The sequence below is a fragment of the Aquila chrysaetos genome, chromosome 2 (genome assembly GCF_900496995.4).
Source record: "Aquila chrysaetos chrysaetos chromosome 2, bAquChr1.4, whole genome shotgun sequence".
Taxonomy (NCBI): Eukaryota; Metazoa; Chordata; class Aves; order Accipitriformes; family Accipitridae; genus Aquila; species Aquila chrysaetos.
The window spans coordinates 3,979,053-4,002,497 of NC_044005.1; the positions used below are offsets into that span (position 1 = coordinate 3,979,053).

At 41.9% G+C, this 23,445-nt stretch overlaps 1 protein-coding gene across 2 annotated transcripts; it reads left to right on the plus strand.

The window, feature by feature from the left end:
- Positions 1-231: 231 nt before the first annotated feature.
- STYX (serine/threonine/tyrosine interacting protein) lies at positions 232-19,629 on the plus strand. 2 transcript variants are annotated; one of them, XM_029999277.1, is made up of 11 exons: positions 232-524; positions 11,475-11,507; positions 12,362-12,415; positions 13,553-13,650; positions 14,354-14,414; positions 15,846-15,882; positions 16,435-16,474; positions 16,560-16,610; positions 17,221-17,293; positions 18,311-18,404; positions 19,121-19,629. In XM_029999277.1, exons 1-11 carry the CDS (start codon positions 468-470, stop codon positions 19,192-19,194), a joined length of 672 nt encoding a protein of 223 aa, XP_029855137.1. In that variant the 5' UTR covers positions 232-467; the 3' UTR covers positions 19,195-19,629. The 2 variants fall into 2 exon arrangements, with proteins under 2 accessions (XP_029855137.1, XP_029855147.1); XM_029999287.2 differs by lacking the exon at positions 232-524 and adding an exon at positions 6,714-7,656.
- The last annotated feature ends 3,816 nt before the right edge of the window (positions 19,630-23,445 follow it).

Below are 23,445 nucleotides of genomic sequence, written 5' to 3' on the forward strand. Positions count from 1 at the left end.
AGCCCCGCCTGGGGATCGAGCCCGTGAGGGGAGCGAGAGCGTGCGCGCGCGCGCCGGTTGGCGCCTCACGGCCTCCGCGCGCCGGGCCCGGCCCCGCCCCGCCCCCTCGGGCCGTTGGCGGCACCGCCCCCGCGCGCGCGGCGGCCGTTGGGGGCGGAGCGGTTGGGGCGGAGCGGGGCGGGAGCGGAGGCGCCGCCGCCGCCGCCGCCGCTGGAGCGGAGCCCGGGGGCGGGCGGAAGGGAGGGGGAGCGGCGGCGGCGGGAGGAGGAGGAGGAGGGAAGAGGCAGTAGCAGCAGCAGTAGCAGCAGCAGCAGCATGGCGGCCGGGCGCGAGCGGCTGAGCGCGCCGCCGCCTCCTCCGCCGCCTCCTCCCGCCGCCGCCGCTGCTGCTCCTGAGCCGGAGCCCGCGGGCCCGCTGCCCAAATAGCCGCCCTGCCCGGTCCTGCCCCGCCCGGAGAGCGCCCGGCCATGGAGCTCGCCAAGCCGGCCTTCCCCGCGCTGCCGCAGGCCAAAGAGGACTCTGAGGTGAGCGGCGGAGGGGGGGGAGAGCTATCAGGGGCCCGCCGCCCCGGCCCCCTCTGAGGAGAGCCGCCCGCCGCGGGGGGCAGCTGCCGCGCCGGCCTCGTGGGCGCCCGGCCCGGCGTGGTGGCGCGGATGGTCCCGGCCCCCCCCCAACCTTCCCCCCAACCCCCGCCCGGGGCTGTGGGGGCCTGTGTCCGTCCCCCCCCCCCCGCCGGTACGCCCCGCTCCGCCTGGCCGCGGGGTCCCCGCTGAGATCCCAGCGCAGGCCTCGCTGGCCGCCCCCGCCGGTCCCCACCGAGGCGCAGGTCCGCCTTCTAACCCCCCCCCCCGTACCGGCGACACCCCCGCCCGCAGGTCCGGCCCCCCCCCCGCCCCGGGGACCACCGACCGCATCCTCCGGTCCTGCCCGTTGTCCTTTGCTCCCTGCCGTCTCCATTGCCCTCACAGAACCCCTTCCCTCCTGCGCCTCCCCTTGCGGGTGCCTCCGGCCTTTCCCCGCCTGCCTGCTTTCGGGGCTGTGAGCGAGCCCTGCCTGCTGAAGAGAGGGTGCCTGCTTTCACAGCAGCCCCCCCCCCCCCCCACTGAAGAGAGGGTGCCTGCTTTCACAGCAGCCCCCCCCCCCCCCACTGAAGAGAGGGTGCCTGCTTTCACAGAAGCCCCCCCCCCCCCCCCCGCTGAAGAGAGGGTGCCTGCTTTCACAGAAGCCCCCACCCACTGAAGAGAGGGTGCCTGCTTTCACAGCAGCCCCCCCCCCCCACTGAAGAGAGGGTGCCTGCTTTCACAGCAGCCCCCCCCCCCACTGAAGAGAGGGGGCCTGCTTTCACAGAAGCCCCCCCCCCCCACTGAAGAGAGGGTGCCTGCTTTCACAGAAGCCCCCCCCCCACTGAAGAGAAGGTGCCTGCTTTCACAGAAGCCCCCCCCCCACTGAAGAGAGGGTGCCTGCTTTCACAGAAGCCCCCCCCCCCACTGAAGAGAGGGTGCCTGCTTTCACAGAAGCCCCCGCCCACTGAAGAGAGGGTGCCTGCTTTCACAGAAGCCCCCCCCCCCCGAAGACAGGGTGCCTGCTTTCACAGAAGCCTCCCCCCCGCCCGGTTCATCTTGGCTCCCTTGGCTTTTGCCCTCTGACAGCGGCCCCCACTCAGCTTGCTGTCGCTGGTGTCCCCTCTTCTGTGCTTCAGCATGTCATGGCCTGTCTGTTAGCCGCCCTTTTGCTTTCCGCTGCGCGTTCCCTCTCCCTTTGTATGGTCACCAGTCCTGTCCTCCATCTGCTGCTGGCTCCCAGCTTGCCCCTTTTTGTACGTGCAGAAAGGTAAGGAGCTGCTAGCAGTGAGTACCTGCGTGTTCCCTTCCAAACAGTTGGTGTCTACTAACTCTTAGATACTCCAGAAACAATTTGGCGCTCTGGTGAGTCTGTTGGGGAGGCATTTTTACGGTGTTGAAGAGCCAAGACTTCTCTGCAGACTGAGACAGGTGGCAATATCTGCTAAGACTAAACTCCACCCTGCGTGGTGTTAGAGGAGTCGGGTCAGTGTGGTGTCTGATTTCTGAACTTGGCTTAGCTTCTCGGTTCTGACCCTGGATACTGGTGGTGTGTTGTCATGTGTCACAAACAGCCTTAAGTGTCCTGCTTTGATAGCGTCAGATACTTCATGCAAAACGTCACAGTCTTCATGCGGGAAGTTGATAGTATCTGAGCTCTGCAGAGGTCTATAGATTGTTGCATAATTCATAAACATCAGCCTTTATTTCTGTATTAATGGAGTTGTTGAATACTGTTGTTGTGGTAAGTTACCTGAAATATGGAAGTTACTATGCATTTTTTTTTTTTGGTTTTGTTGTCGAGATTTAAACACCCTCTTCACTTCAGAGCTGTGGAGGTGTTTACAAGTCATCTTGGTTGTTTTCAGAAAGTTGTAATCAGTTTGTATCTGAACACAAATTATATACCACCCTGTGAGGTTTATAGTTTGTTTGTTTTTAAATTTCTTTCTCAGGAAACCAATCATATTATCTACAGTTACTTGTGCAAATGGTTAACTGAATTAGCCTGGATGGCTTTTTGAACCTGTTTATAACTAGAATGGCTAAAAAGGAGTGTGCGGTTAAAATAGTTTTAAAAACAGAGGTCACTGCCAGTCTAACAGCTCTTAGCTGATGAAAGCTGAAACTTTAATAGTGTCCTTCAGAGTGGATTTTATTTTTTGCTTTTTTCATGCTCTATCTCTCAATAGTATAATGTATAGAATGTTACAACTCCACGTGCTGCAAGACCATAGTGGAGAATTTCAAGGACTATTTTTAAAAACCCTAAGTTAATTTTTTTTTCAACAGCTTACATTACACTATAGTTGGAGTATTTGGGGGAAACAGAAAAGTTAAAGCCAGTAGAGAATGTCAAAGTTCTTGTGGAGCTAACTTTGTCAGCAAAGCCTAAGAGACCCTAGCCTTGAGCCTTCAGCCCCATCTTGTAAGATGCTTTGGAAAAGCAAACTAAGGAAACTAAAATCATTCTGCCCACAAAATGTAGTTATTCTTGAAAAGCTGAAGATCATCTCTTGTGTATTGCAGTGAGGAGGTTCTTTAATGAGGAGTACTTTCCAATTTTATTTCAGGAAGTTGGTTATGTATGGTTTAATGCTGTCTTGGTAGATTTGATTTCAAGATATTGGGGGGCAGCAGGGGAGGGGAAGGAGAGAGAACTTGGGGAATCCCTGGTTTACTTGCTCAAGAGTAAGTGCAACTTTGTGGTCACTTTAAGGCAATCTAACTGCCACCCCCTAGCTCCCTTCTCCTGTCTGACACTAGTAACCATGTGACAGCTTAAATATAATAATAATTTTTAAAAAAGCCAAATTGGTGAGCTGAACTGGTTGACTGCACAGCTTCACACTCCCTAGTGCTGGCACGTGGAAAAGTCAGAGAGCGGGCAAGGCTATCTGAGGGGATGACGGCAGCCTGTGGTTGGATTGACTTAGGCAGACTGCGGGAATGTACTCTAGATAAATAGGTCAGTTTTCTGGCCTCTAGATTGTTTGCAATGTCCCTAATCCATACATAGTATTACAAATTGCTGGATTTTTAAACTGCTTGGCTATTGGTACTCTTTGGAGCTTGCGAAATGCCATGTTAAGAAATGCCAGTGATGTTTACCTGCCAGAGAGAGTTGTGCCTTCTTTGCATTCCTTATCTGATACCATCTCAGCAACTGACCGACCAGAAGTTCGTTCTTCTGAGTACCCTTAGTGACATGTGTCACTTTTTTTTTTTTCCCTGCAGTTTGTGTGTACTTAAAGTTCGTTCAGGTGGTGAAACCATGTTTGTTATAGGTCAAGCACAGACAGGTATTCGCCAGCATCTGCCATGCTTCGGTACAACCGTGTGTCAGTGCTGGCTTGCGGTGCTTCCTCTAGTCCACTCTTACGTGCTGGCTGCAGTCTGGGTGAATTGTCCAGTTCTGCAAGATGAGCTAATGAAGTCTGGGATAAACCAGCTTCCGTCTTTCACTGGTGAGTCTGTGGCAGTTAAAAGCTGAACTCCTTTTTACAGGTCCTTATGCCATCTGAGTGTTTTCTACTTTTAATTTTTGGATATTCAACATGTAACTCGCTATTCTTGCGAAGCTTTTCTGGTATATTTCGTGAATGTCTGTAAACTCTACATGTTCTTTTACAGATTAGTGATAGCGAATATGTCAAAGTCTTATGAGTAATAGTGGTTGTACATGGCATGAAAATAATTTCTAAGCTTAGATTTATATGTCTTTTTCTAAAATTGGCGCTACTTTCAAGATGAGGTCTCAAACTTTCTTAAATTTGAGAAGTGCTGGGTTTGGTTTCTTTTCCCCAGTATAAATGTGTATGGCTAAAGTCCTGTTAAAAGAAGGTTGGGTTAACAACAGTTAGTGCATGCTGGCATGTTAGTACTGAGACATCTTAGCACTTTTGGAAAGATGGCAAGTAAGGACTGGAATAATTCAAGGAATTTAATGGAAATTATTTTCCCATTAAATTTTAAACAAACAAACAAAAAAGAATAGTGCTAGGATGTATGTAATGGGAACGCAGCAATAATTACATTTCTTTGTTAAAACATTAGCATATTTGCTTGCAAGCAGGCTGAGTAAACTACTATTTGTGATGTATTTAGAATTTTTTTAGGACTCTCCGTGGTTTTTGTAATGGAATTATCAGCTTATTGACTAAGCAGTCATATTTGCCTTTTTATTATGCGTAAAAACTGAGGTCTCTTTAGCACATGGTTTTTTGAAGAAATTTACATTTCTTAACAGCTATATTTAGTCTGAAATGCTAATGTATTTTTACTGCTTTTTAAAACTATGCAGTAGTGCAGTCCATCTAAAGGTGGAACAAATTTCTTAAACTTCTTTACTTTTACTTCTGAAAGGAAACACAAATAACCCCCTGAAACATAGTGATTCTTCTCTTCTGCAGAGTCTTTAAAATAGGAAGCCTGTATTATAACATTTATTTTACCTGCCCACAGAATAGAGCAAAAGAAATTTTTAAAAAATGCTATGTTATGCTGGGAAATGTAAATCAGGTGACAGATTTTGATCATAACTCTGTGGGATACTATCAGACTACTTTGCATATATCAAAAGAAGTGCACTGTGGCAGCTGAAGTTGAGCAGTCTTGTCAGTCGTGATTAACTTATGCCTTGGATCCGTGGGAAGCCTGTTGAAGTGCATAGGCATCCACACAGACATGAAGGTGGCTCACAACTGGAGCAGTCTGGAGAACAGGGGGCTTAAAGTATGGGCTTTTTAATCTAAGTGAGGATTGTAGAGACCTGTACATTCCTTGGCTGTCTTAATATAGCCCAACTCACTAGGCTGTAGTTAAAAAAACAAAGACCATGAAAAAGGACATACTTGCAGCATTATAAACAATTCTAATAATCTGAATACAATTTTTCCTTTACCATTAAAACTTGTTCATTACTGCTCATTCTACAGATTCTTTGTAAAAAGTGAATCAGCACGACCTTTTATTGTAGTGGGTAGAAATGCCGTGGGGTGAATGCAGGAGAAACACTACTAGAAAAAATTCAGATGAGTCTCAGCTTCTGTGCAAGTCTCTTTAAAAAGAAAACAATACAAAAAGTGTGGCAGTCCTGCCACTTGGCTGTGTGCTTCATATAAGCTGAAGAATTCTGTCTTCACTGCTTTATCATGCTTTAATAAAAGTCAGTGCTGATGATCCTGTGTGCTAATTGGTAGTTAAGCTAGTAGAGGTATCTTTTGGACCAGTGTTACAGAATGGGACAAATAAGAAGCATTTGTTTCTCTTCTATATTATGTTTCTACTTTCCATTGAGTTGCCTTAGTCTACCTTTTTATCCCTTTCCATGGCTTGTGTTTCTCTTTGCTAAAATAACCTTTATTTTCCTGTTGTACACTTCTTCCTTCCTGTGTGCTCTGTCATTCCCACCTGCTATTGTTTTTCCTCTCCACCTTCCTGCTTTTGTATTCCTTTGTATTTTCAAAAGCAAAAATGTCTGTATAATGAGGACTTCCCATTGTCCAAGTACTCTTTACAAATACGCAGAAAACGCTGTTAAGCACTGCTTCCCAGCCCATGTTGACCATTGGTGAGACTGACTGAAGTGGGATCTGTGACTGAGGGGGGACTTGCCATTACAGCAAAGCCCATCTAATAGCTGGCTTTGCTAAAAAGTGGCTTTACCCGTCCTGCCAACCATCCGGTGTTGTCACCGTTTTTGTCCCAGAGCTTATCTGACCTGTGGTGACCTGGAGCAGGGAGCTTACTTGGTAGACAACCGGCTTTGCTAAAAAAGCTGTTAGTTTGGGGCCATTGTAGTTTCCTGAGCATGGTGACTGTAGGATTAAACAACTGCACAAGGGTGGGAATGTAGCCTCACCCTTTAACTAGCTGCTGCTTTGGGTTAGCAGTACTGTCAAAGCCTTCCTTAACCTTGTTAGTATAGCTCTGTTCTTGTTAGTGGCATGCCTGCATCTTGAGTGAACGAAAAGACTGGGGTTAATTTTTATATTTTATATACTTGCACTAGAACTTTTACCCAGAAAAAAAAAATATATTTAAGCCTGAAGTGGTCAGGCAGTTGGACTAAATGATCGTTGTAGATCCCTTCCAACTGAAATAATTCTATTCTATATACATATTAAAAAAAAAAAATAAAGTGCTTCTAACTGGAATAACTGCCCATGAACATGAAGCATAACTGAAACTGAAGACACAGCCTTTCATTGCATTCTTTGTTGTAGCTAATTTTGAGGCCCTTAAAGTAGCATGCTTCACAGTGATAGACATGACAGGTTGCAGTAATATTCAAATATTTTTCTTGAATATTTTTTCAGTACTTCATTTAATTTGTCTGTTTTCTTATTAAAAGATGGCAAATGAGTATGCTTTATTACTACTTTAGTATTGCATGATTTCTTTTGACAATTGTTGTTCCGTTTTACAAAGGCCATTGGTGTAACTAATTTTATTTTTGTGCAGGTCTTTAATGATGATGTCCCCTCTCCCCCCGCTTTTGTTGGACTGTATCAGCTGGGAGTTTTTTTCCAAGATATTGTCTAAAATACTTTCAAAACCAAGTTGTGATCTCATTTCATTGTGTAAATTAGACTTAAAACTGCCTCAGAATTAAGCATAAAGCTTTTGTGTCAAGGTAATTGTTAAGGGATCACAACCCATCCACAATCCAAGCTGTAGCCTGCTAAGGGGGGGTCATAGTAGTGTTGGCAGTTAATATAATCACACCCTCTGACTGTTCTGATATAACACTGTTTAGCTGTATTTTTAATTTCCTGTACAGAGCAGTACAAAGTTATATCCAAGAGATCAGCTGGCCAGAGCAGATGAAGGAATTGAAGCAGGTCAGCAGAATGTGTGGCTGTCATTGCTGTGACAGTTGTCTTTAGCTTTGATTTCACAACTTGTGGAAGAATGTTGGAGGAGAGACTTTCGAGTGTTACAGCTTATATGAATATTCCACTAGACAGAGAAACAAATTTAGGCAAGAGGATTCTGACAGACTCTAGATTTTTAGGGGTACGCAAGGAACAATCAATCATGCAGAAGTCTTGCTGTGATGAATTGCAGTGGGAAGAGAAAGCTGTACAGAGAGGTAAGCGCTGCTATTAATCAACAACAAATGAGCTGTCTGAGTGTTGGAAAAGGGTCAGAAACCTGGAGTGGTCAGGAAGGTTTTACTGGGAGTTGCGTGCAGCTTTTCAAAAGGACTTGAGTAATGGTCTTGAAAGCAGGGAAAGTCATGGCAGATGGTGGCTGATGCCCAGTGATGCTGAGCAGGTAAGGAGAAGCAGGTAAAATCTAGAAAAGACACTTCTTGTTGTTGGATTCTGCTTCTTTAAACTACTGATCTGATTTATTTTACTGGTGTTTTTTTGCAGCACCTTTGATAGCTTCTTCCTTCATCTAGGACAGTCTGTGGTTTGCAGGCTCTACTAATTATAAGGCAGCAGGAGTTTAACCATAGTAATGAAAGTGCAGTACTGCGGATTGCCTTTCAACCAAAGATGAGCTTTGGCAAACACAGACTAGGATATACCTTTTATATGTGAAAATTAGATGGGTCTTCAGACTTAAACTGTCGGATAGGGACCAGTTAAGTGATGTCATGTATATCCATTTCACTACATTCCTTCTGGTGAAGCATATGCAGATAGCATAAGGTACGTTGTGGTGCTGCGTTTAAAAACCACAGTCTGCTTTTGTGCAGATCTTGAGCGTAGACAAGTCTCAATGTCAGGGCTGTTAAACTAATTAAAACAATTCATAATATTAATTTTATATTAAGTCCTAGCCAAGGTCACTTTTTCAGGAAAAAGTCCACATGTACGTACATTTGCACATGTCAATGTAAGGTGTCAGGTTTTTTTTGCTGTTAAACTGTTCTAAGGAAGAACAGGTATAGCTATGGCAAAATATTGACAAAATAACCGTAACTGTTGGCAGCATAATTCTTGATGTAGTTTGGATATTGGTTACCAAGAAGCTCTTTGTAGTATAGACAAGTCTCACCTATTTGTTCATGTCTTCAATTTATTTCAGTTAGAGATTGGCTGTAGATGGGGAAGGGAGGGCTTCAAAATGTACTTTATTCCCTTTTCTTTTGCTAGTCGCTCCATTCTGGGACAGCAGTTGAAGCGCTTTAGATAGTCCCTGGCATTTCATTTGTGCGAATGCAAAACACAGCAGGTATGTGCAGTGGACACCCCTCAGCAAAACAGCTGAGGTATCTTTTAAACTTGTCTGTCAGTGAATCACAGTCTAGTCTTGTGAGTATTGAAGATCATGTCTTCCAGTGAGTTGTCACTTATTCTGTAGCACCTACCAAATACTTAGCAGCAAGGAGTGCTGTTATTCTATCCAGCTCTGGCATCACCGGTTGTTTTCTTAGCAAAATTCTTGTATTTGGTCTGATAAGAAGAGAAACTTTCAGTAGTTGTTTGTCTGCTGGGTGCTTCAGACAGTGTGGAAAACATGGCTGATGAATAAATTCCTTAAAATGAGACCCCTGCTTGGGTTCAGTCTACATTAATAGGGTTTTTTTTACATAATTTTTGGTAACATTTAAATAATCTTGCATTGTTAGTTTTAAAAGCCTTGAAGGGCTGTCACGAAATCACTGGAATCACTCTTTCAGTAGTTTGTGTACTTTTTATAAAGAAAACATTTAATCTGAGACATAGTCTTTCAGGTATTTATTTTGCAGACTAAACCCCATTGGAAACTGTACCTTTCTGGCTTCTTGAAGAACACTGAAGACTAATGTCTGAAGGCAATACTGACATTTTTCTCTTGTTCAGAACATCTGTGGCATCTGTTGTCTTTTGGGTTTTGGTTTCCTTTGGATTGTATATTGCTAAATTCTTGCCTACTTATTTTGCACAGCTAACAGCTGTTGGGACTAACACGATTTCCTGTTTCTAATGCATTTGAAAGGAATATTTGTAATGTATTGTTAAGTCCTCTTGACCAAAGTAGTGATGAATTTGTGTTTTCATTATGGTCTAGATTAAGACTTTTAAATTCTCCAAATATATAGAGTAATAAACCCACTTAAGCACTTGTATACTCCTGGAGTGTAGCTTAAGCTTTTCAGAGTTTATTTCTCATAATATTGTTTTTATGCTTGGACAAAACTGGGGTTTTCTTGCTTTTTGGTGAATGAAGTATGCTTTCATACATGCAGTTAGACAACAGGATTATGCTGAAACACTCTTAGGTCAACCTCCAAAGGATACAGTTCTGCAAATATCATCCTTTTGTCACAGAATTTCTGCTTTCTACTACCAGGAGCTTTTATTATTACAGCTGAAACATACAGAAGTAACTTAGCTTACCTCACTGTCTTTAGCAAAGATCATTTCAGTGTATTTTATTTTCCTGTTTGTACTACCATTTTAGGTAGTATTCAAAGAATTGTTTTGAGTGGCTTAATGTTTGTTTGCTTTCTCAGAAATGCTGTCCCAGATTCAAGTGGTTTCTAGAATAACTTTACTGATACTAAAATCCCTTCTAATTCCACTAACAAGAGCTAGCAAAACCTCACAGCGTAACTGTGTGTGTGTCTGGGGGAACCACTGTATTTTTCTCATGTGCCTTAGTAAAAAAGGGGGTTAATGTGAAATTGATGCTACTGGTACAGCTGCAGGTGCTAAGGTGGACAGGAAGGCAGTTTAAGGTCCTGAATCTTTCTTGGTGTAATCCTCAGCTCGCTTCAGAGGCTGAATATTTAGAGTTTAACTTTCTCATAGTTTTGAGGAGATTGGAACATCAACAAGAACGACATATGGCAAAGTTTTTTCTTAGCTGCCGGTGTGTGTGGAGCAACCAATAAAGTTATGTAAATAAATGTATGCAGTCTATTTTATTTGATATGTTTGACTATTTCCTTTTTTTTTTTCTCCAGCTGGTAACTGTGATCTCAGATATAACTCCTTCATGTGTGAGGGTCAAAGAATGAGTAAGTGCCTGTTAATAGAGGACAGTGGGAGTTGCAAAGAAGGAAAGACAGGAATAGAGTCTGAGCATTTTTCTGTTCAGCTTTGGCAGTTCTGTAAAATGGAGCAAAGGATGAAAATATTGATCCTGGCATTTGCTCTGGGCAGTTCTGATAGACTGAGTTGGATGATAGCAAATAGTCAGCTGGTAAGGGGTGGTTCCCAAGAAGTGAACCTTCACAAACTTGAGGGTCTGAGATTCTGTGGAAGGGTGTGATGTGCTAGCTGTAAATTAACCGACAAGTAGTATCATGTCCTTGTGGCTGAACACAAGCATATGTGTTTACTGTGCAAGGATCCCTCCCAGTGTAACTGTCTAGGTTGGAGAAAAGTGGAGATTCACTGTAGTGGCTTGCTGTGTTCATGGGGAACATAGATTTCTACAAGTGTTAAAGCTAAATCCTGAATATTCAAAATAAAGTTAGTTGAAATATATTAGGTGAGGCAGTGTGGATTTTAAGGGAGTTACCTGCTATACTTGTTATCTCCTAACTGTTTTTTCAGTGGCTGTAGGAATGTACCAGTCAAAGGAATTTTTTTGCTTCTGTGGCTAGTACAGAATGTTCTAAAGCTTTTTTTCTTTTTCTCCCCGCCCCCCCCCGGCTCTAGAGGGAAGTTTCTAAGCAGAAAGCTGAGGTGTGGATGTACACCACTAGCTATTCTACACAGGCTTCGTCACTGCTGCAGGGTAGTTGAGGTTTCTTCACATTAGCTTTCAAAATAGTGTTCTTTGCACTTGAGTGTTACTGGTATCCATGTGGAGAGTTAGCAGTAAGCATAAGCAATGTGCCTGTTGCATAGCAGGTAGCTTGTACAATCTGCAGAAAATAGATTTTGATTCTTTTACATAAGATCTCTGTCTGAATTTGTTTTTCCCTTTATGTGCCTATATAATTATTTTTTGTTTTATTTTAAGGATTGGACCTATCCCATGAGGAGAGAGATGCAGGTATGACACACTTTCAATTACCATTTGAGTCAAAACCCGTGGTGCATTCAATAAGAAAAAGTGCCCTACAAAAGAGCTGGCATCAAAATTAGTGTTTAGGGGTAAAGTGTCAGGCAGCACCATGGGAGAAATGTGTGAGGATTGCCAGGTTAGAGTGCAGGTGTGCTTGGATCTCTGTTGTGCAAGTACTACAATAAAAAAAGGAATTTTGTCCTTTTCTTCAGAAACCCCAAAATACTGTATTTTTGTCTTCATGAATATTTTTAGGAGGTGGTTGTTAACAATGTATTGGAGCTTTGCTTTTTAACTTAAATTTGGTTTGAAGTAAGGGTTCTCAAGTAGGATGAACAATTAAAATTTTCCTACCATGGTGTCAGCCAAATCTTTGCACAAGATAAGATCTACAGATCTACACATCTTTATTGGCGGGGAGATAAATGGTTAAAAATTGATATTTTCCTACTACTAGGACAAAGCTAGAAGACTTACCATGCGTGTATCTTTTTCCATGAGAGTGATTTGGAATTAATTACAAGACACGATTATGTACAAAGTTAGAGTTCCCTTCATTTGATCTGGGGCTGGGTAAGATGCAGTAATCAAACTGGAACTTAGTCCAAATAAAGGACTTGATTCCTGTTCCAAAACAAGATCTCCTGCACAAAGATCATGTTTCTTTTATTTTGCCAAACTGATTTTTTTTTTCCCTTGTCCTGTTATAAATGACACTTGATAACACATCTCTCACTAATATGTAAATTACTTGTTTCCATGGGCATAGTCTGAGTTAAGTGCAATGTATTATTTAAAATAATTTTGAGTTGGTATTAAATGTCTGTTCTTCTGCCTCCTAGGAAATTTTACCTGGGTTATTTTTAGGCCCATATTCTTCAGCTATGAAAAGCAAGGTATGATTTTTCAGAATAGTGTCTCATAAGGAAACTTTGCTGTGGTAATTTGTTTTGTTACTGTGGTGATATGTTCAAGTGTTATCTATATAGGTGTAAATTTGGTTGCAATCCTGAACTGGAACATGAAAGATGCTATAGTAGTAGTAATATGTTGTGCATTTCTGGGATGGTCTTTTTAGCCTGCAGGATTATCTGACTGGGGCCAGTGTCAATGCCTCCCCTTTCCAGTGTGAATCTGAACTACTGCTTTGGGCACATGCTGGGGCAGTTCACACTTACAAGTCTGTGTTTTCTGTAACAGTCTTGTGAGCTAAAAGGTTACTTCAGGAGAAAAATGAAAAAAGAGCCCCAATTAAATTTTTTCATGTTGCTTGAAATTCTGCATGTGTTTGTGTACACACACGTGCATGCTCCCTCAATTCAGCTAGTCAGCTTTACCTAGTCCTTGCACACCAGAGAAAAGTGCAAGTTTGAAGTGACTTGCATGCTAATTGCAGTGAGCATTCATGTGTGAGCTTTCTGTATTAAAATTGAGTCTTAGAGTTAAGCTTGAATATAATTTTTCTTAGAAAAAGGCAAATCGTTTGAGACTTGCACATTACTGGTCAGGCAATCTATTTCCTTTGCTAAAGTGTTGCAACACCAATCAGAACTGGGAACTCGCACATATGCAGTAAAATAAGGTAAATTGCATGTACAGTAAAGTCAGACACTGCTAAGACAAAGCTTGTATCTGCAAACTTACCTCATAGTTTAAATGATCTTACTTTCAATGGTCTGATTCCAGTGAGAATCTAATGCTAGCTGAAAATTACAACATCATGTAGAGACTTGCAATTTCAGGCAAAGTGAAAGGTGGGCAGAGACAAACAAGTTCATTAAATGCTGCCTTTACTGCCTGTTCTTTTTATCATTGCTAGGAATGCTTTTTCTTGCAGCTCCTAATGGTTGTGTTTTGTCTTTTTGAAAGACAAAATTTTTCACACTGTGCTTTGAATATTAGAAAACTAGCTCTGATTTTTCCTTGAGGACATGATACAGCCCTATTGTGTATTTAAGTATAGTTTTTCTTTTTATTACTGTGTAATAGATTAATTCCATAATTAAAAAAAATGTGTTTTTCTTTTTCCACAGCTACCTATACTTCAGAAACATGGAATAACCCATGTAATATGCATACGGCAAAACATTGAAGCAAATTTTATTAAACCAAACTTCCAACAGTTATTTAGGTGAGAATTGATCATAACATGCAGACCTGCAAACAATGAAAGGTCTTACTTTTAAACAACTTATTCTGTATTAACAAGATTTTTTGTTAGTGTTCTTTCCAAATATTTTCACATTGTCAAAACTATTTGAAAAATGTGCGAAGGTGTAGAAAGACTTTTAAATCCAAACCATGTAGTTTATTCATCCTGATAAACTCTAGACATAGGCAAAGTCTGGAAATGAGAAATATCCATTAGTTTGCAGTAACTGTCTTCGGTTTTAAGCTGTTAGTTTGTCCTGCTAATAAAACATTTGAGGTAACTTAATCAGAATATGTGTACCTCTGAAAAAGTTGCATACAGCCCTAGAAGAGAACACTGGCCATGTTTACAAACTGATGGGGAACATGTGAGTATGTAGTATGCTGCTTTCAAACAAAGTACAGTCACCTGTAGCATGGCACTTGTGAATTTCTTCCACTCTGAGAGGTGATTTTGTCAGGGGATCTTGGAAAAGGTTCCTCACTCGCTTCCTTCTAAGGACAGCTCCAGAGGTTGCTTGATTGTAGAAGTTCTGGAGCTCAGACCAGAAAGTAAAGTCAGGAGGGTGTGCTGGCTTCCTTCTGCAGGTTTGAGTATTGTAGTGGGGTTGAATCAGCTGTTTGTGTTCCGGTGGCAGCAACTCGGTGTTACTGTGTACTCATAGCAACTGTTTTCATTGTAGGTATTTAGTCTTGGATATTGCAGATAATCCAGTTGAGAATATAATACGATTTTTCCCTATGGTAAGTATTTTTGTGTTAATGGGAATGGATTGGGAATGGAGTTGCCCAGTAAGGGTTTTCTGATCTAACAGATACCAGTTTCAAATTTGGGATACCCAGCCTGAGGCACCTGGAAGGGCTGTGAACTCTTAAGTGACCTTATTATTACCACTTTTAGTAAGTGTAATTAACTCCTTTTTGTAAGTATAGAAACTGAGGCGGAGTTGTAAGAGCTGTACCTTATTATGGTCTCAAAAAAAAGAAAAAAAGGCTGGTCTCAAAACAAAGAAATCAGGTCACTGGAGAGTGCTGGAGAACTTGGCCTGTAGGAAACCTTTTTTTTTGAGCCCAAGAGTAATTACATCTCTTGTATCAAATACTAAACCAAAATCAACAGAAAATAGTAACTAATTGGTGTAACTAAGTTTTACAGCATCTTGAAACCTGTTTACTGTAGAGGAATTAAAGTAACTTTATGTTAAACAGTACCCATTACATACTGACCTTTGGAAATAGAATAAACCCTTAGTTTTGAGCTATGGTTTTGTATTTTTATTTTAGGTTAGTTTGCAACAGAGCAAGAGCATTTTGTTCCTCCCCACCCCCTCAAAAAAAAAAAAAAACCAAAACCAAACAAACCAAACCCAACAACAAAACCAAACACCAAAAAGCTCTTCTGGCTTCCCTGTGTATGGCAGAGGTGGTCATGTTTTTGCAGAACAAGGCAGGAAATCAGTTGATGGCTTGCAGCTTTGCAAAAGTATAATGCCATTTGGTCAAACAACATCCTTTGCAAATCTCGCAGTTACTGACATCTTAGTAGCTCAGTGTTGGTATGTTTTGAAAAGTCTAGTCTGACTAGACTAGACTTTTTCCCACAATAAATTATTTAGATTTTGCTTTTCATCTAATCAGCTGTTTCAACCTGGCAGTATTCCGCAGACCTCACTATATCATGTCTCGCCTTATAGATTGATTAGACCTGCTTCTATAACGGAATATATCATTGGAGAACTTCTAGGAAGACACAGGTGTCTGTAGAGCAGTCCAGGCCACATTGCTGTTGATACATGTGGGTTTTAATTTGTGGTTTTGGTGGTTTGTTTGTTTTTTTCCCCCCCAACTGTTAAGTAAAGATGTTTAGAAATTACTTGTTATTATACTGGTGTAACATGTGACATAATAATTGTAAAAGGCACACATACTGGATTTTTATGCATTTTTGTTTCTGGCTTCGCACTAGTTGTTCACTGACAATTTTATGTATAGTTAAAAGTACAAAAGAAATATGAATGTCCAGTTGAAGTGATGCCTAAGTCTGTATAAACAGAGTGCATTATTGTCACTGTATATAAAGACTGATAATAAAAAATCTACCAAATTTAAATGCAAGTAGCAGTAACTTCTAAAATAATCTGAAACTTTGAGTCTTGTAATTTTTTTTCTTTTTAGACTAAAGAATTTATTGATGGAAGTTTACAAAGTGGAGGTAAAATCATATTAACTTTCTTCTTTCATTTACTAATACATTGTTGTTAAAGGTTTAAAGCTAACTTAGTGGTATATATTAGAGGCTCTTAAATATGAGGTTTTCTTAAATTTGGGGTTTTATTGCGCTTGACTTGAACTATATTATACAGGTTCAGAGCAAAGTGTTCTTTCCTTTTGCCTCTGACTGGAAAACAAACTTTTTTGTATATCTAGGGTTTTTTTTTTTTTACTTTAAACACAACTGTGTTCTGTGCATGAGTTGTTTTTGTCCCCTCTCTAATGTAGGGCCTTAAATTTGCGTTGTGGTCCTGGAATGCAGATTCTGTTACTCAAAATCCTCAGAGGAGCAGGAATACATGCTTCTGTAACTCAGGGCAGTAATGGATGGAGTGTAGTTAGTAATTTAGAGTGAAGACAGACATGCCCATCCTATTATTCTTAGGATTTACCTTGCTACTGTGTAGTTCTCCATAACAAGGAAAAACTACATTTCAAAGCATTTTCTTCAGTCTGTACAAGTATGGTTGGTTGTTTTTTTTTTCCTTCTCAGGAAAAGTTCTTGTCCATGGAAATGCAGGGATTTCTAGAAGGTAGGAAACTGTCCATCCTCCTTATTAAGTTTTTTTTTTTTTAAAGAATGGAAATACATTTTACTAATTTTTTTTTTCTTTTCAGTGCTGCCTTAGTTATTGCATACATAATGGAAACATTTGGGGTGAAGTACAGGTGAGAAAAGAGTGTGGTCATGTAGTTAACCATTTGCCTGAAAAGGCTGAAGTGAGAGAGTACTGTAGTGCAGATAAGTCTGATATGTCTGTAGGTATTCATTTTTTAATTCAAGTGGTGTAAGTGAATAACTTTGGAGGGAATGTAAACAGTTGTGTATTGATGCATAAGCCAGTTGTTACCTACTGAGACTGAGTGAAGACTTTACATGGGGCCAATTATTCCATTTCACTTCACTGCAGGTTTGTTTACATCCTTTCTTTAAGAAGAAGTAGGTACCTGCTGCTAATGGGAACAGGATACCAGCCTACATGGATTAATGCCTTGCTGTAAAACTACAGGAGAGGCCCCAAGAAGCTGTTCTAAGTAGTGTGTTGAAAACAGGCCAGCAAGCTGAAGACTGGAGGTGGGGGTGGGCAAATAGTATTTTACAACTACTGCTTCCTATTTTGCCCAAACAATTCAGTTATACAAACCAGTTCTGAGGAGCATTTAGAGGTTGTATATTTCCTAAGAACTGATAATCAGAAGGAAGACTCCTGAAACCACAGAGACTTTCATCATAGTCTGTTTTCCACTGAAGTATTTTCTCTGTCCTTCTCTTTTTAAGGGATGCATTTACTTATGTTCAAGAAAGAAGATTCTGTATTAATCCTAATGCTGGATTTGTCCATCAACTTCAGGTGACTTCTTTTTTTCTAGTCATAACTCAAAAGCCATCTGATGAATCATCTTCCTGCAGAACAGCTGTTTCTACTTAGGCTTAACATTTACTGTAAAAGTATGCTTCAAGTAAATGTCAGAAGCTATAGTAGAGCTTGGGAGGAAGATGAGTGGGTACCCTAGTTCATTAGACTTAAGCTTTAGACAAAGCAAATCCAAGAATGGAGGAGAAATAAAAATCCTGTTTTGTGCAGTGATTAAGAGGCTCTGAAACAGCTTGATTGGTGGCTAAGGAAACTGCAAAGTGAATATTGTGGCATGCATCAGTGATGCTTCCTGACACTTGCATTCAGTGGTGATAAAATTCACAAGTCTGAAACAGTGAACAGCAGTATCATGAAGTTGTTTTATCGTATTCCAGGAGTCTACGGGGCGAGTGGTGGGTAAACGTCAGGACAGTATGTTAAAACAGGTTTGCAGTGTCTCTGCTATTACTTAAGTGGCTGGCAGCAAGACGATTGAATATATCCTGAGTTGTTTGGGGGTTTTTTTGTTTTTGTTTTGTGGGTTTTGTTTTGGGTTTTCTTGTTTTTGAAAGTACCTCCTGCGAGGAGTTGCGGTGTAGCACTGAAAGCGTGACAGGTCACTAGAATGCAACTTCAAGGCCGTGTATGGTTTGTCCTTGTAACAAATCGCAGAAGCTACTGTATTCTAAGTTTGGTTTGTTTCTACTGTCTGAATTGCATTTTGAGAGCAGCAATGAGTTCTCTGAACATTCTCACAGAATTTTTTAAATGAAAGTTTACTTTCTTCCTTAAAGCCCTTTCTTGTTATCCTTTAAGTTTTCTTTTGTTCTGTCTTCCTGACAGTTTTTGTTGTTCATGTCAAAGCAGCAAAGAACTCTCCTTCTCTAAAATCTCTGCCTTACTATAAGATACTCTCTAGTCCATCCTAGTGAACTCTCTGAATTAGTCCTTCTCATCCTTACAAAGCATTATGCCAAATTAATAGCAATATGTATTACTATACTTTTCCAGGAATATGAAGCCATCTATCTAGCAAAATTAACCATCCAGATGATGTCACCACTGCAGTTGGAGAGATCCCTCTCAGTTCCACCTGGTACTACAGGTCAGAAGCCTTTCGTGTTGTGCGTGATGCCGCCTGTCTTACCTGGTGTTGTGTGGTGACTTTTGCACTCCCTAAGTAAACCTCCAGCAGCAGTGAGTCTCAGACTTTTGGGAAGGGGATAGCTGCAGTTGGTGTGCAAGCTATGTTCAAACTTCAGTTTGCAGTAATTTAAATATTCTGTTCTCCTATGGTTGAACTGTTCTGTGCTGTTGTCTGCACTTCCATACCATACTGGGGAAGGGCCCTGCCTCTCCCTGTCCCACAAAAGCCCCGAGTTCCTTAGGGGAATCAAGAGTGACAGGTTGAAAGCAGCCACTATTCATGACAATTGCTGCCCTTAAAATTAAGGCAGTTGGTCTGAAAAGAAGTTTTGCTGTGCCTTTAAACAGGTAACAGGGGCTTAGGGCATGTAAAAAATGTTACCTTAATCATGTAGAGGTATGCCAGTAGCAGCCCCTGCTAAAGGTCAGTGAAAATGGAGTTTGGGGGGAGATGTAAAGGGAACACAAAAAATGGTGGATTCTAGGAAGTTTCTCTTTCATGTGGAGAAGTGTGAGGGAAGAGTGCTGTCAGCAACTGGCTGTCCAAAAGCTGAATGTCTTCAAAGGGTAGAGTTCCTGCAAGAAGACAATAACTGCCCTGTAGTCCTACTCACAGCTGTGTATTGTTAGAGCTGATCTCTTCAGATGTATCCTGCTTCCTCTTGCCTTCTGCAGGAAGTTTAAAGCGAATGCATGAAGAGGATGAAGAACTTGGAACCATGCAAGTGGCAGCAGCACAGAACGGATGATACCTGAGGACAAGCACTGTTTGTATTGTGAATTCCCGCGAAGAAAGGTGAAGAAAACTAGGGAAAAAGAATTAATAATGCAAAATGATGAACACACACGTAGCTTCTTTTCAATTACATGTTGCTTTCAGATGTAAATCTGCCTCTGCAACACACTAAGCATCATTTTTAAGATGTTGGACTTCTTGAATGAATAGATGGCACTGATTGTTTTACTCCTTTTTTACACTTTACAGTTTTATTCTAAACCAAGATTTTTGGACTTGCAAAGAGGTATTATTGCAATAATGCACTTTTCATACTTGAAATTTCTTTATTTGTATGATATAAAGTTATTACTTTAAACAAAATGCAAGCTGGGGGGATTTGTTTATAAAGTTATTTGTGTAATTTATAACAAGAGAATTTAGTAAAGAAAAAGTTTGCTAAAACTCACCTTGTTCTCAGTATATATCATGGTCGTGCTTGTAGAAATGTGCTTTATGAACTGCACTATGCACTACTACTGGCAGTTGAGCAACAGCAGTGTTCTAATCAGTATTTAACTCTTTACCTTGTTATAAAGCCTCATTATATACTGAATTATTTTGAGACTGATGCTCCGAGACCAATTTAAGACAAAATACTGTTCTAAAAATCTCACTTTGTTTTATGCAAGTTAAACAGAGTACTGATTAATTACCTAATAAAATAGTCATGTGCTAAATTAATACAGAGGGCAGCTACCAATTTTACACACATCAAGACTGAATTCTTTTAGCTAGCATTAAAAAGCTGCTTGTTAAATTAGTTATAGGTTGATTTAAATTGACTGAGCCAGTATGGTTCATCTGTCTACAAGAATAGTGCATCTTCAAACTGGTATTGAAGGAGTAGTTCCCGTTGTAAGACAATAGTTGCATCATTTGAGGTAAAAATTGGGTTGGTGTCTGAAAACTGAGGCCCAAAGCACTGGCCATAATAGCATCAAGACCTAAAAGATTCACCTTGGCTCTTCTAAAGCATTAGGGTCAATTAAGGCCACACACCTATCAGTGCTTTAAAGTTTTCAAACTGGGAATTGCCAAGGTGTGGTTCGGGCAGCTTTGACTCTTCTCCCTTCCCAGAAGCACTGTGATAACCACTGGCTGTCCAAGTGCAGTCTCAGTTCTGCATCTCTGCTTTATTTGCCAATCAGTCTGTTGCATAAAAGATATGAATTAAATGATGGCTCCTTTAAAGCACTGTGGTGACTGAGCAAATTACAAAGCTGTTAGAAGAACTTGTGCAGTTGGGAAATCTGAGCTTGTAATTAGACTATATTTTAACAGGGAACAGGTGGGCTCAAGAGAGTTGAATCAATATAAAAGACATTTGGGGATCTGAGCATCCAGCTATCTCCCTGTACTCTGATATGGCTGTGTGTGAATGGCCAATGTCCTCTGTCGGTCTCAGAATGAGACCTGTGCTGAGGGGGACCCTCTGAGGGCAGGTATCTTTGAGTTTGAAGGTATGAATCTAAACAGTGAAGCCATTTTGTACTGTGAGGATCTCTTCTGATGCTGCAGCTTGTTTACTTTGTAGGAGTTCTGCCTCACTTTGTGTATTCAAGGCAAGTTGACCACGCCTGTGACTTGCTGATCTTTGCTTAGTCACTGATCCTCTGCCTTGTCTTGCAGCTTCTGGGAAGGCTTGCTGAGGGGCAGTCCTGCCAAAGCAAGTCTGGGCTCTTGGCCTGTGTGAAGGCTTTTACAAGCAGTTAGCAGATTCTGGTTTGAAAACTACTGCCTGGGTTAAAGCATGCTGCTAGAACAGATGTTGGTGTCACCTGAGGAGGAAATCCTCCTGCAGTAAGTCAGGGCTTGTAGCTGAGCCAGGACACCTGGGTGAGGCTTTGTAGCCTAATAACCTCTTCTGGTGTGGAATAGGAAGGCCCTGGAGTGCTGTGTGTGGGGAGGGTTCACAGCTTCAGTGGAGCTGAACCAGTGTTCAGCAGAACTTTACTGCTGTCTGTCCTCTGCCACCTATGTCAGTGATGGAGCAGTGCAAATCCTTCAGAAAGAAATCTCTGAGAAATGTATGATGCTTTAGTTTGGAAATTTTCAGCTTGAAAAAAGGAAGTGTGACTGTTAGCTCCTTAAGAACTACAACTTGTTGGTGTTAAGCTGACTGGCTAAGCATGCAGTGCTGGTTTTGCAGTTGTAGGGTTTATTATGTGCTGTTAACTGACTCTCTGTAAAAGAATGCTTCTGGGGCTGTTGGGAAATACAGTCATCTCAGATGTTTCACCACTTACCCCACGAGGCTACCACATGGCTGCAGTGGGGTTTGTGGATGTCTGTCTCTCTTTGCACAGCTCCCCAAATACTGCCAGCTGCAAGCTTCTGACAAAACACGCATGGGAACCAGAACTTCTGCATAAAATTGCTTTCTATTTCAGCTCCCTTGGGAAGGGGTAGAGATGAAACACAGATGGAAGAACACTCTTGATTCATCTAACTATCCCCTGCCAGAGGGACTTGTTCATGTGTAGTCCGGTTCGGTTACCTCACTGGGGTCCTGGTGCTTCCCTGGGGAGACTGTTTCACAAACTAACAAGCTTCATGACTAAGGATTTTCCACCAATCTTTTTTTTTCATGCCATTACCCCCTACTGCTGCCTTTACAGTCATTCTGGTCTGTCTGCCTGCTGCCTTGCAGATAACTGCCTCTCAGATCCTAAGGGAGTCTGAGATTAGTTTTCCTTTATCTATTATTAAGCCTTTTATTTAAAACTTTGTGAAATCTGTCTCATTTAGCTTACAGCCAGTAGGTTTTTCAATTACTGTTTGCTTTCTGGGGTTGAATATTGGGGTTTTTTTTCCCTTCCCCAAGTTCAGACACAAAGCTGCAGGACCCAGATCTTTGGGGATCCACAGCTGTATGTTCAGGTGCTAAAGTTCCCTTTCCAGCTTTTAGAGGAAACAGAGTGAAGGAGCTGGAGATCTCCTCCTCATAGGGGGAGAGCTGTTACCCAAAAAATGAAATCCCAAGGAGGAGGTAATGTTATACCACTGGAGAAGCTGGTAGTTATGTTATGGTTGATTTTGGACAAGATCCTTGGTTCCTTTGTTTCCTGGGAGTGGGAGGGTCTTGCTCTTTCCTGTTGAGCAAATTGTACTGTAGATAAATTAACAGGGCTTCAGTTTAGGGGCTGCCTCATGTACTTTAATACCACCTGTTGCTGTTAAATGCTGTTATTTGTGGCATTTTCCTGGTGAACTGTGACAGTTAAAAATACATAAACCTGTGTACTAGGTGTTCTTCAGCAGCAGCAGTGTTTGTCAGTCCCCAGTCTTGGGCAGTATCAGCTCTACAGCATCTGCCTGCAGTTTGTAGAGTGTGTTTAGTGTGTTTGCCAGCTAACGCTTCCAGGGCCTCTGCTGGTAACAGGCCAGTTCCTGCCCTGCAGCTCACACCCACAACCCTTTCCTCGTGTACACTGAGCCCAGTCTTCCTCCGGAGGAATTCCTGACAGCCTAGCTGTTAACCAGGTGTGGCAGCACCTTTCCTCTCAACACAGAGCTGCTGTAACTGCTGTTTCCATAGGGGTGGTAGCCTGCCAAGGTTGGGAATGTCACCTCTGGTACAGAACAAAGAGCTCTTCAAAGCTAAAGGGATGCTGACAAGCTGGATTCTGCCCAGCAGAGGCATTGTCATGCAGCCACAAACCCAAGCTTTCAACCTAGTTCATTTGTTTTACAATGATCTAAGCTGGGTACACAATCACCTGCTCCTCACTTGTGCTAATCTTGTCATAAACTCTTAATGAGGGCCTGGAGCTATTTAGATGGTGTAGATATCACAGAATTCAAATAATTCGCTTTAAAGTAGTGGAAATTCAGAATTAATTAAAACCATGAAAGGCAAGAAAATCCACCTCAGTCATTTGGACCCAGCTGATTTTACACAATTAGTTCAGAGCTGGGGCTCAAGCCACCTTGATCTTCTGTCAGCAGAGCACATCTGGGAGAAGCTCTGCTTTCTCTTAGGGGAGAACACCCCTAAGAAAATGGGGTACCTAGGCCTAACTGCAGGGCTGCTGCAGCAGGAACACAAGTGGCTGCTGAGCAGAAAGTGGGTTAGAAACTCCTGCCTGGCTCCAAGACACGCAGGTCTCAGACTGTGCCTTGTTCCTGGCAGCCCTGGGCTTGTATCCATGTCTGGATGCCCACCTCTGGTTGCAGGAGAGGTCCTCGGCTGGGGTTTGTGACTGCACGCAGAGGCTCCACC

Bases quoted from the DNA above. Each gene is read 5' to 3' on its own strand.
- STYX (XM_029999277.1), top strand. From the start codon at position 468: ATGGAGCTCGCCAAGCCGGCCTTCCCCGCGCTGCCGCAGGCCAAAGAG. The intron at 13,651-14,353 runs GTGAGAATTGAT...TTTTCATTGTAG, and splicing joins AACTTCCAACAGTTATTTAG to GTATTTAGTCTTGGATATTG. The intron at 14,415-15,845 runs GTAAGTATTTTT...TTTTCTTTTTAG, and splicing joins TAATACGATTTTTCCCTATG to ACTAAAGAATTTATTGATGG.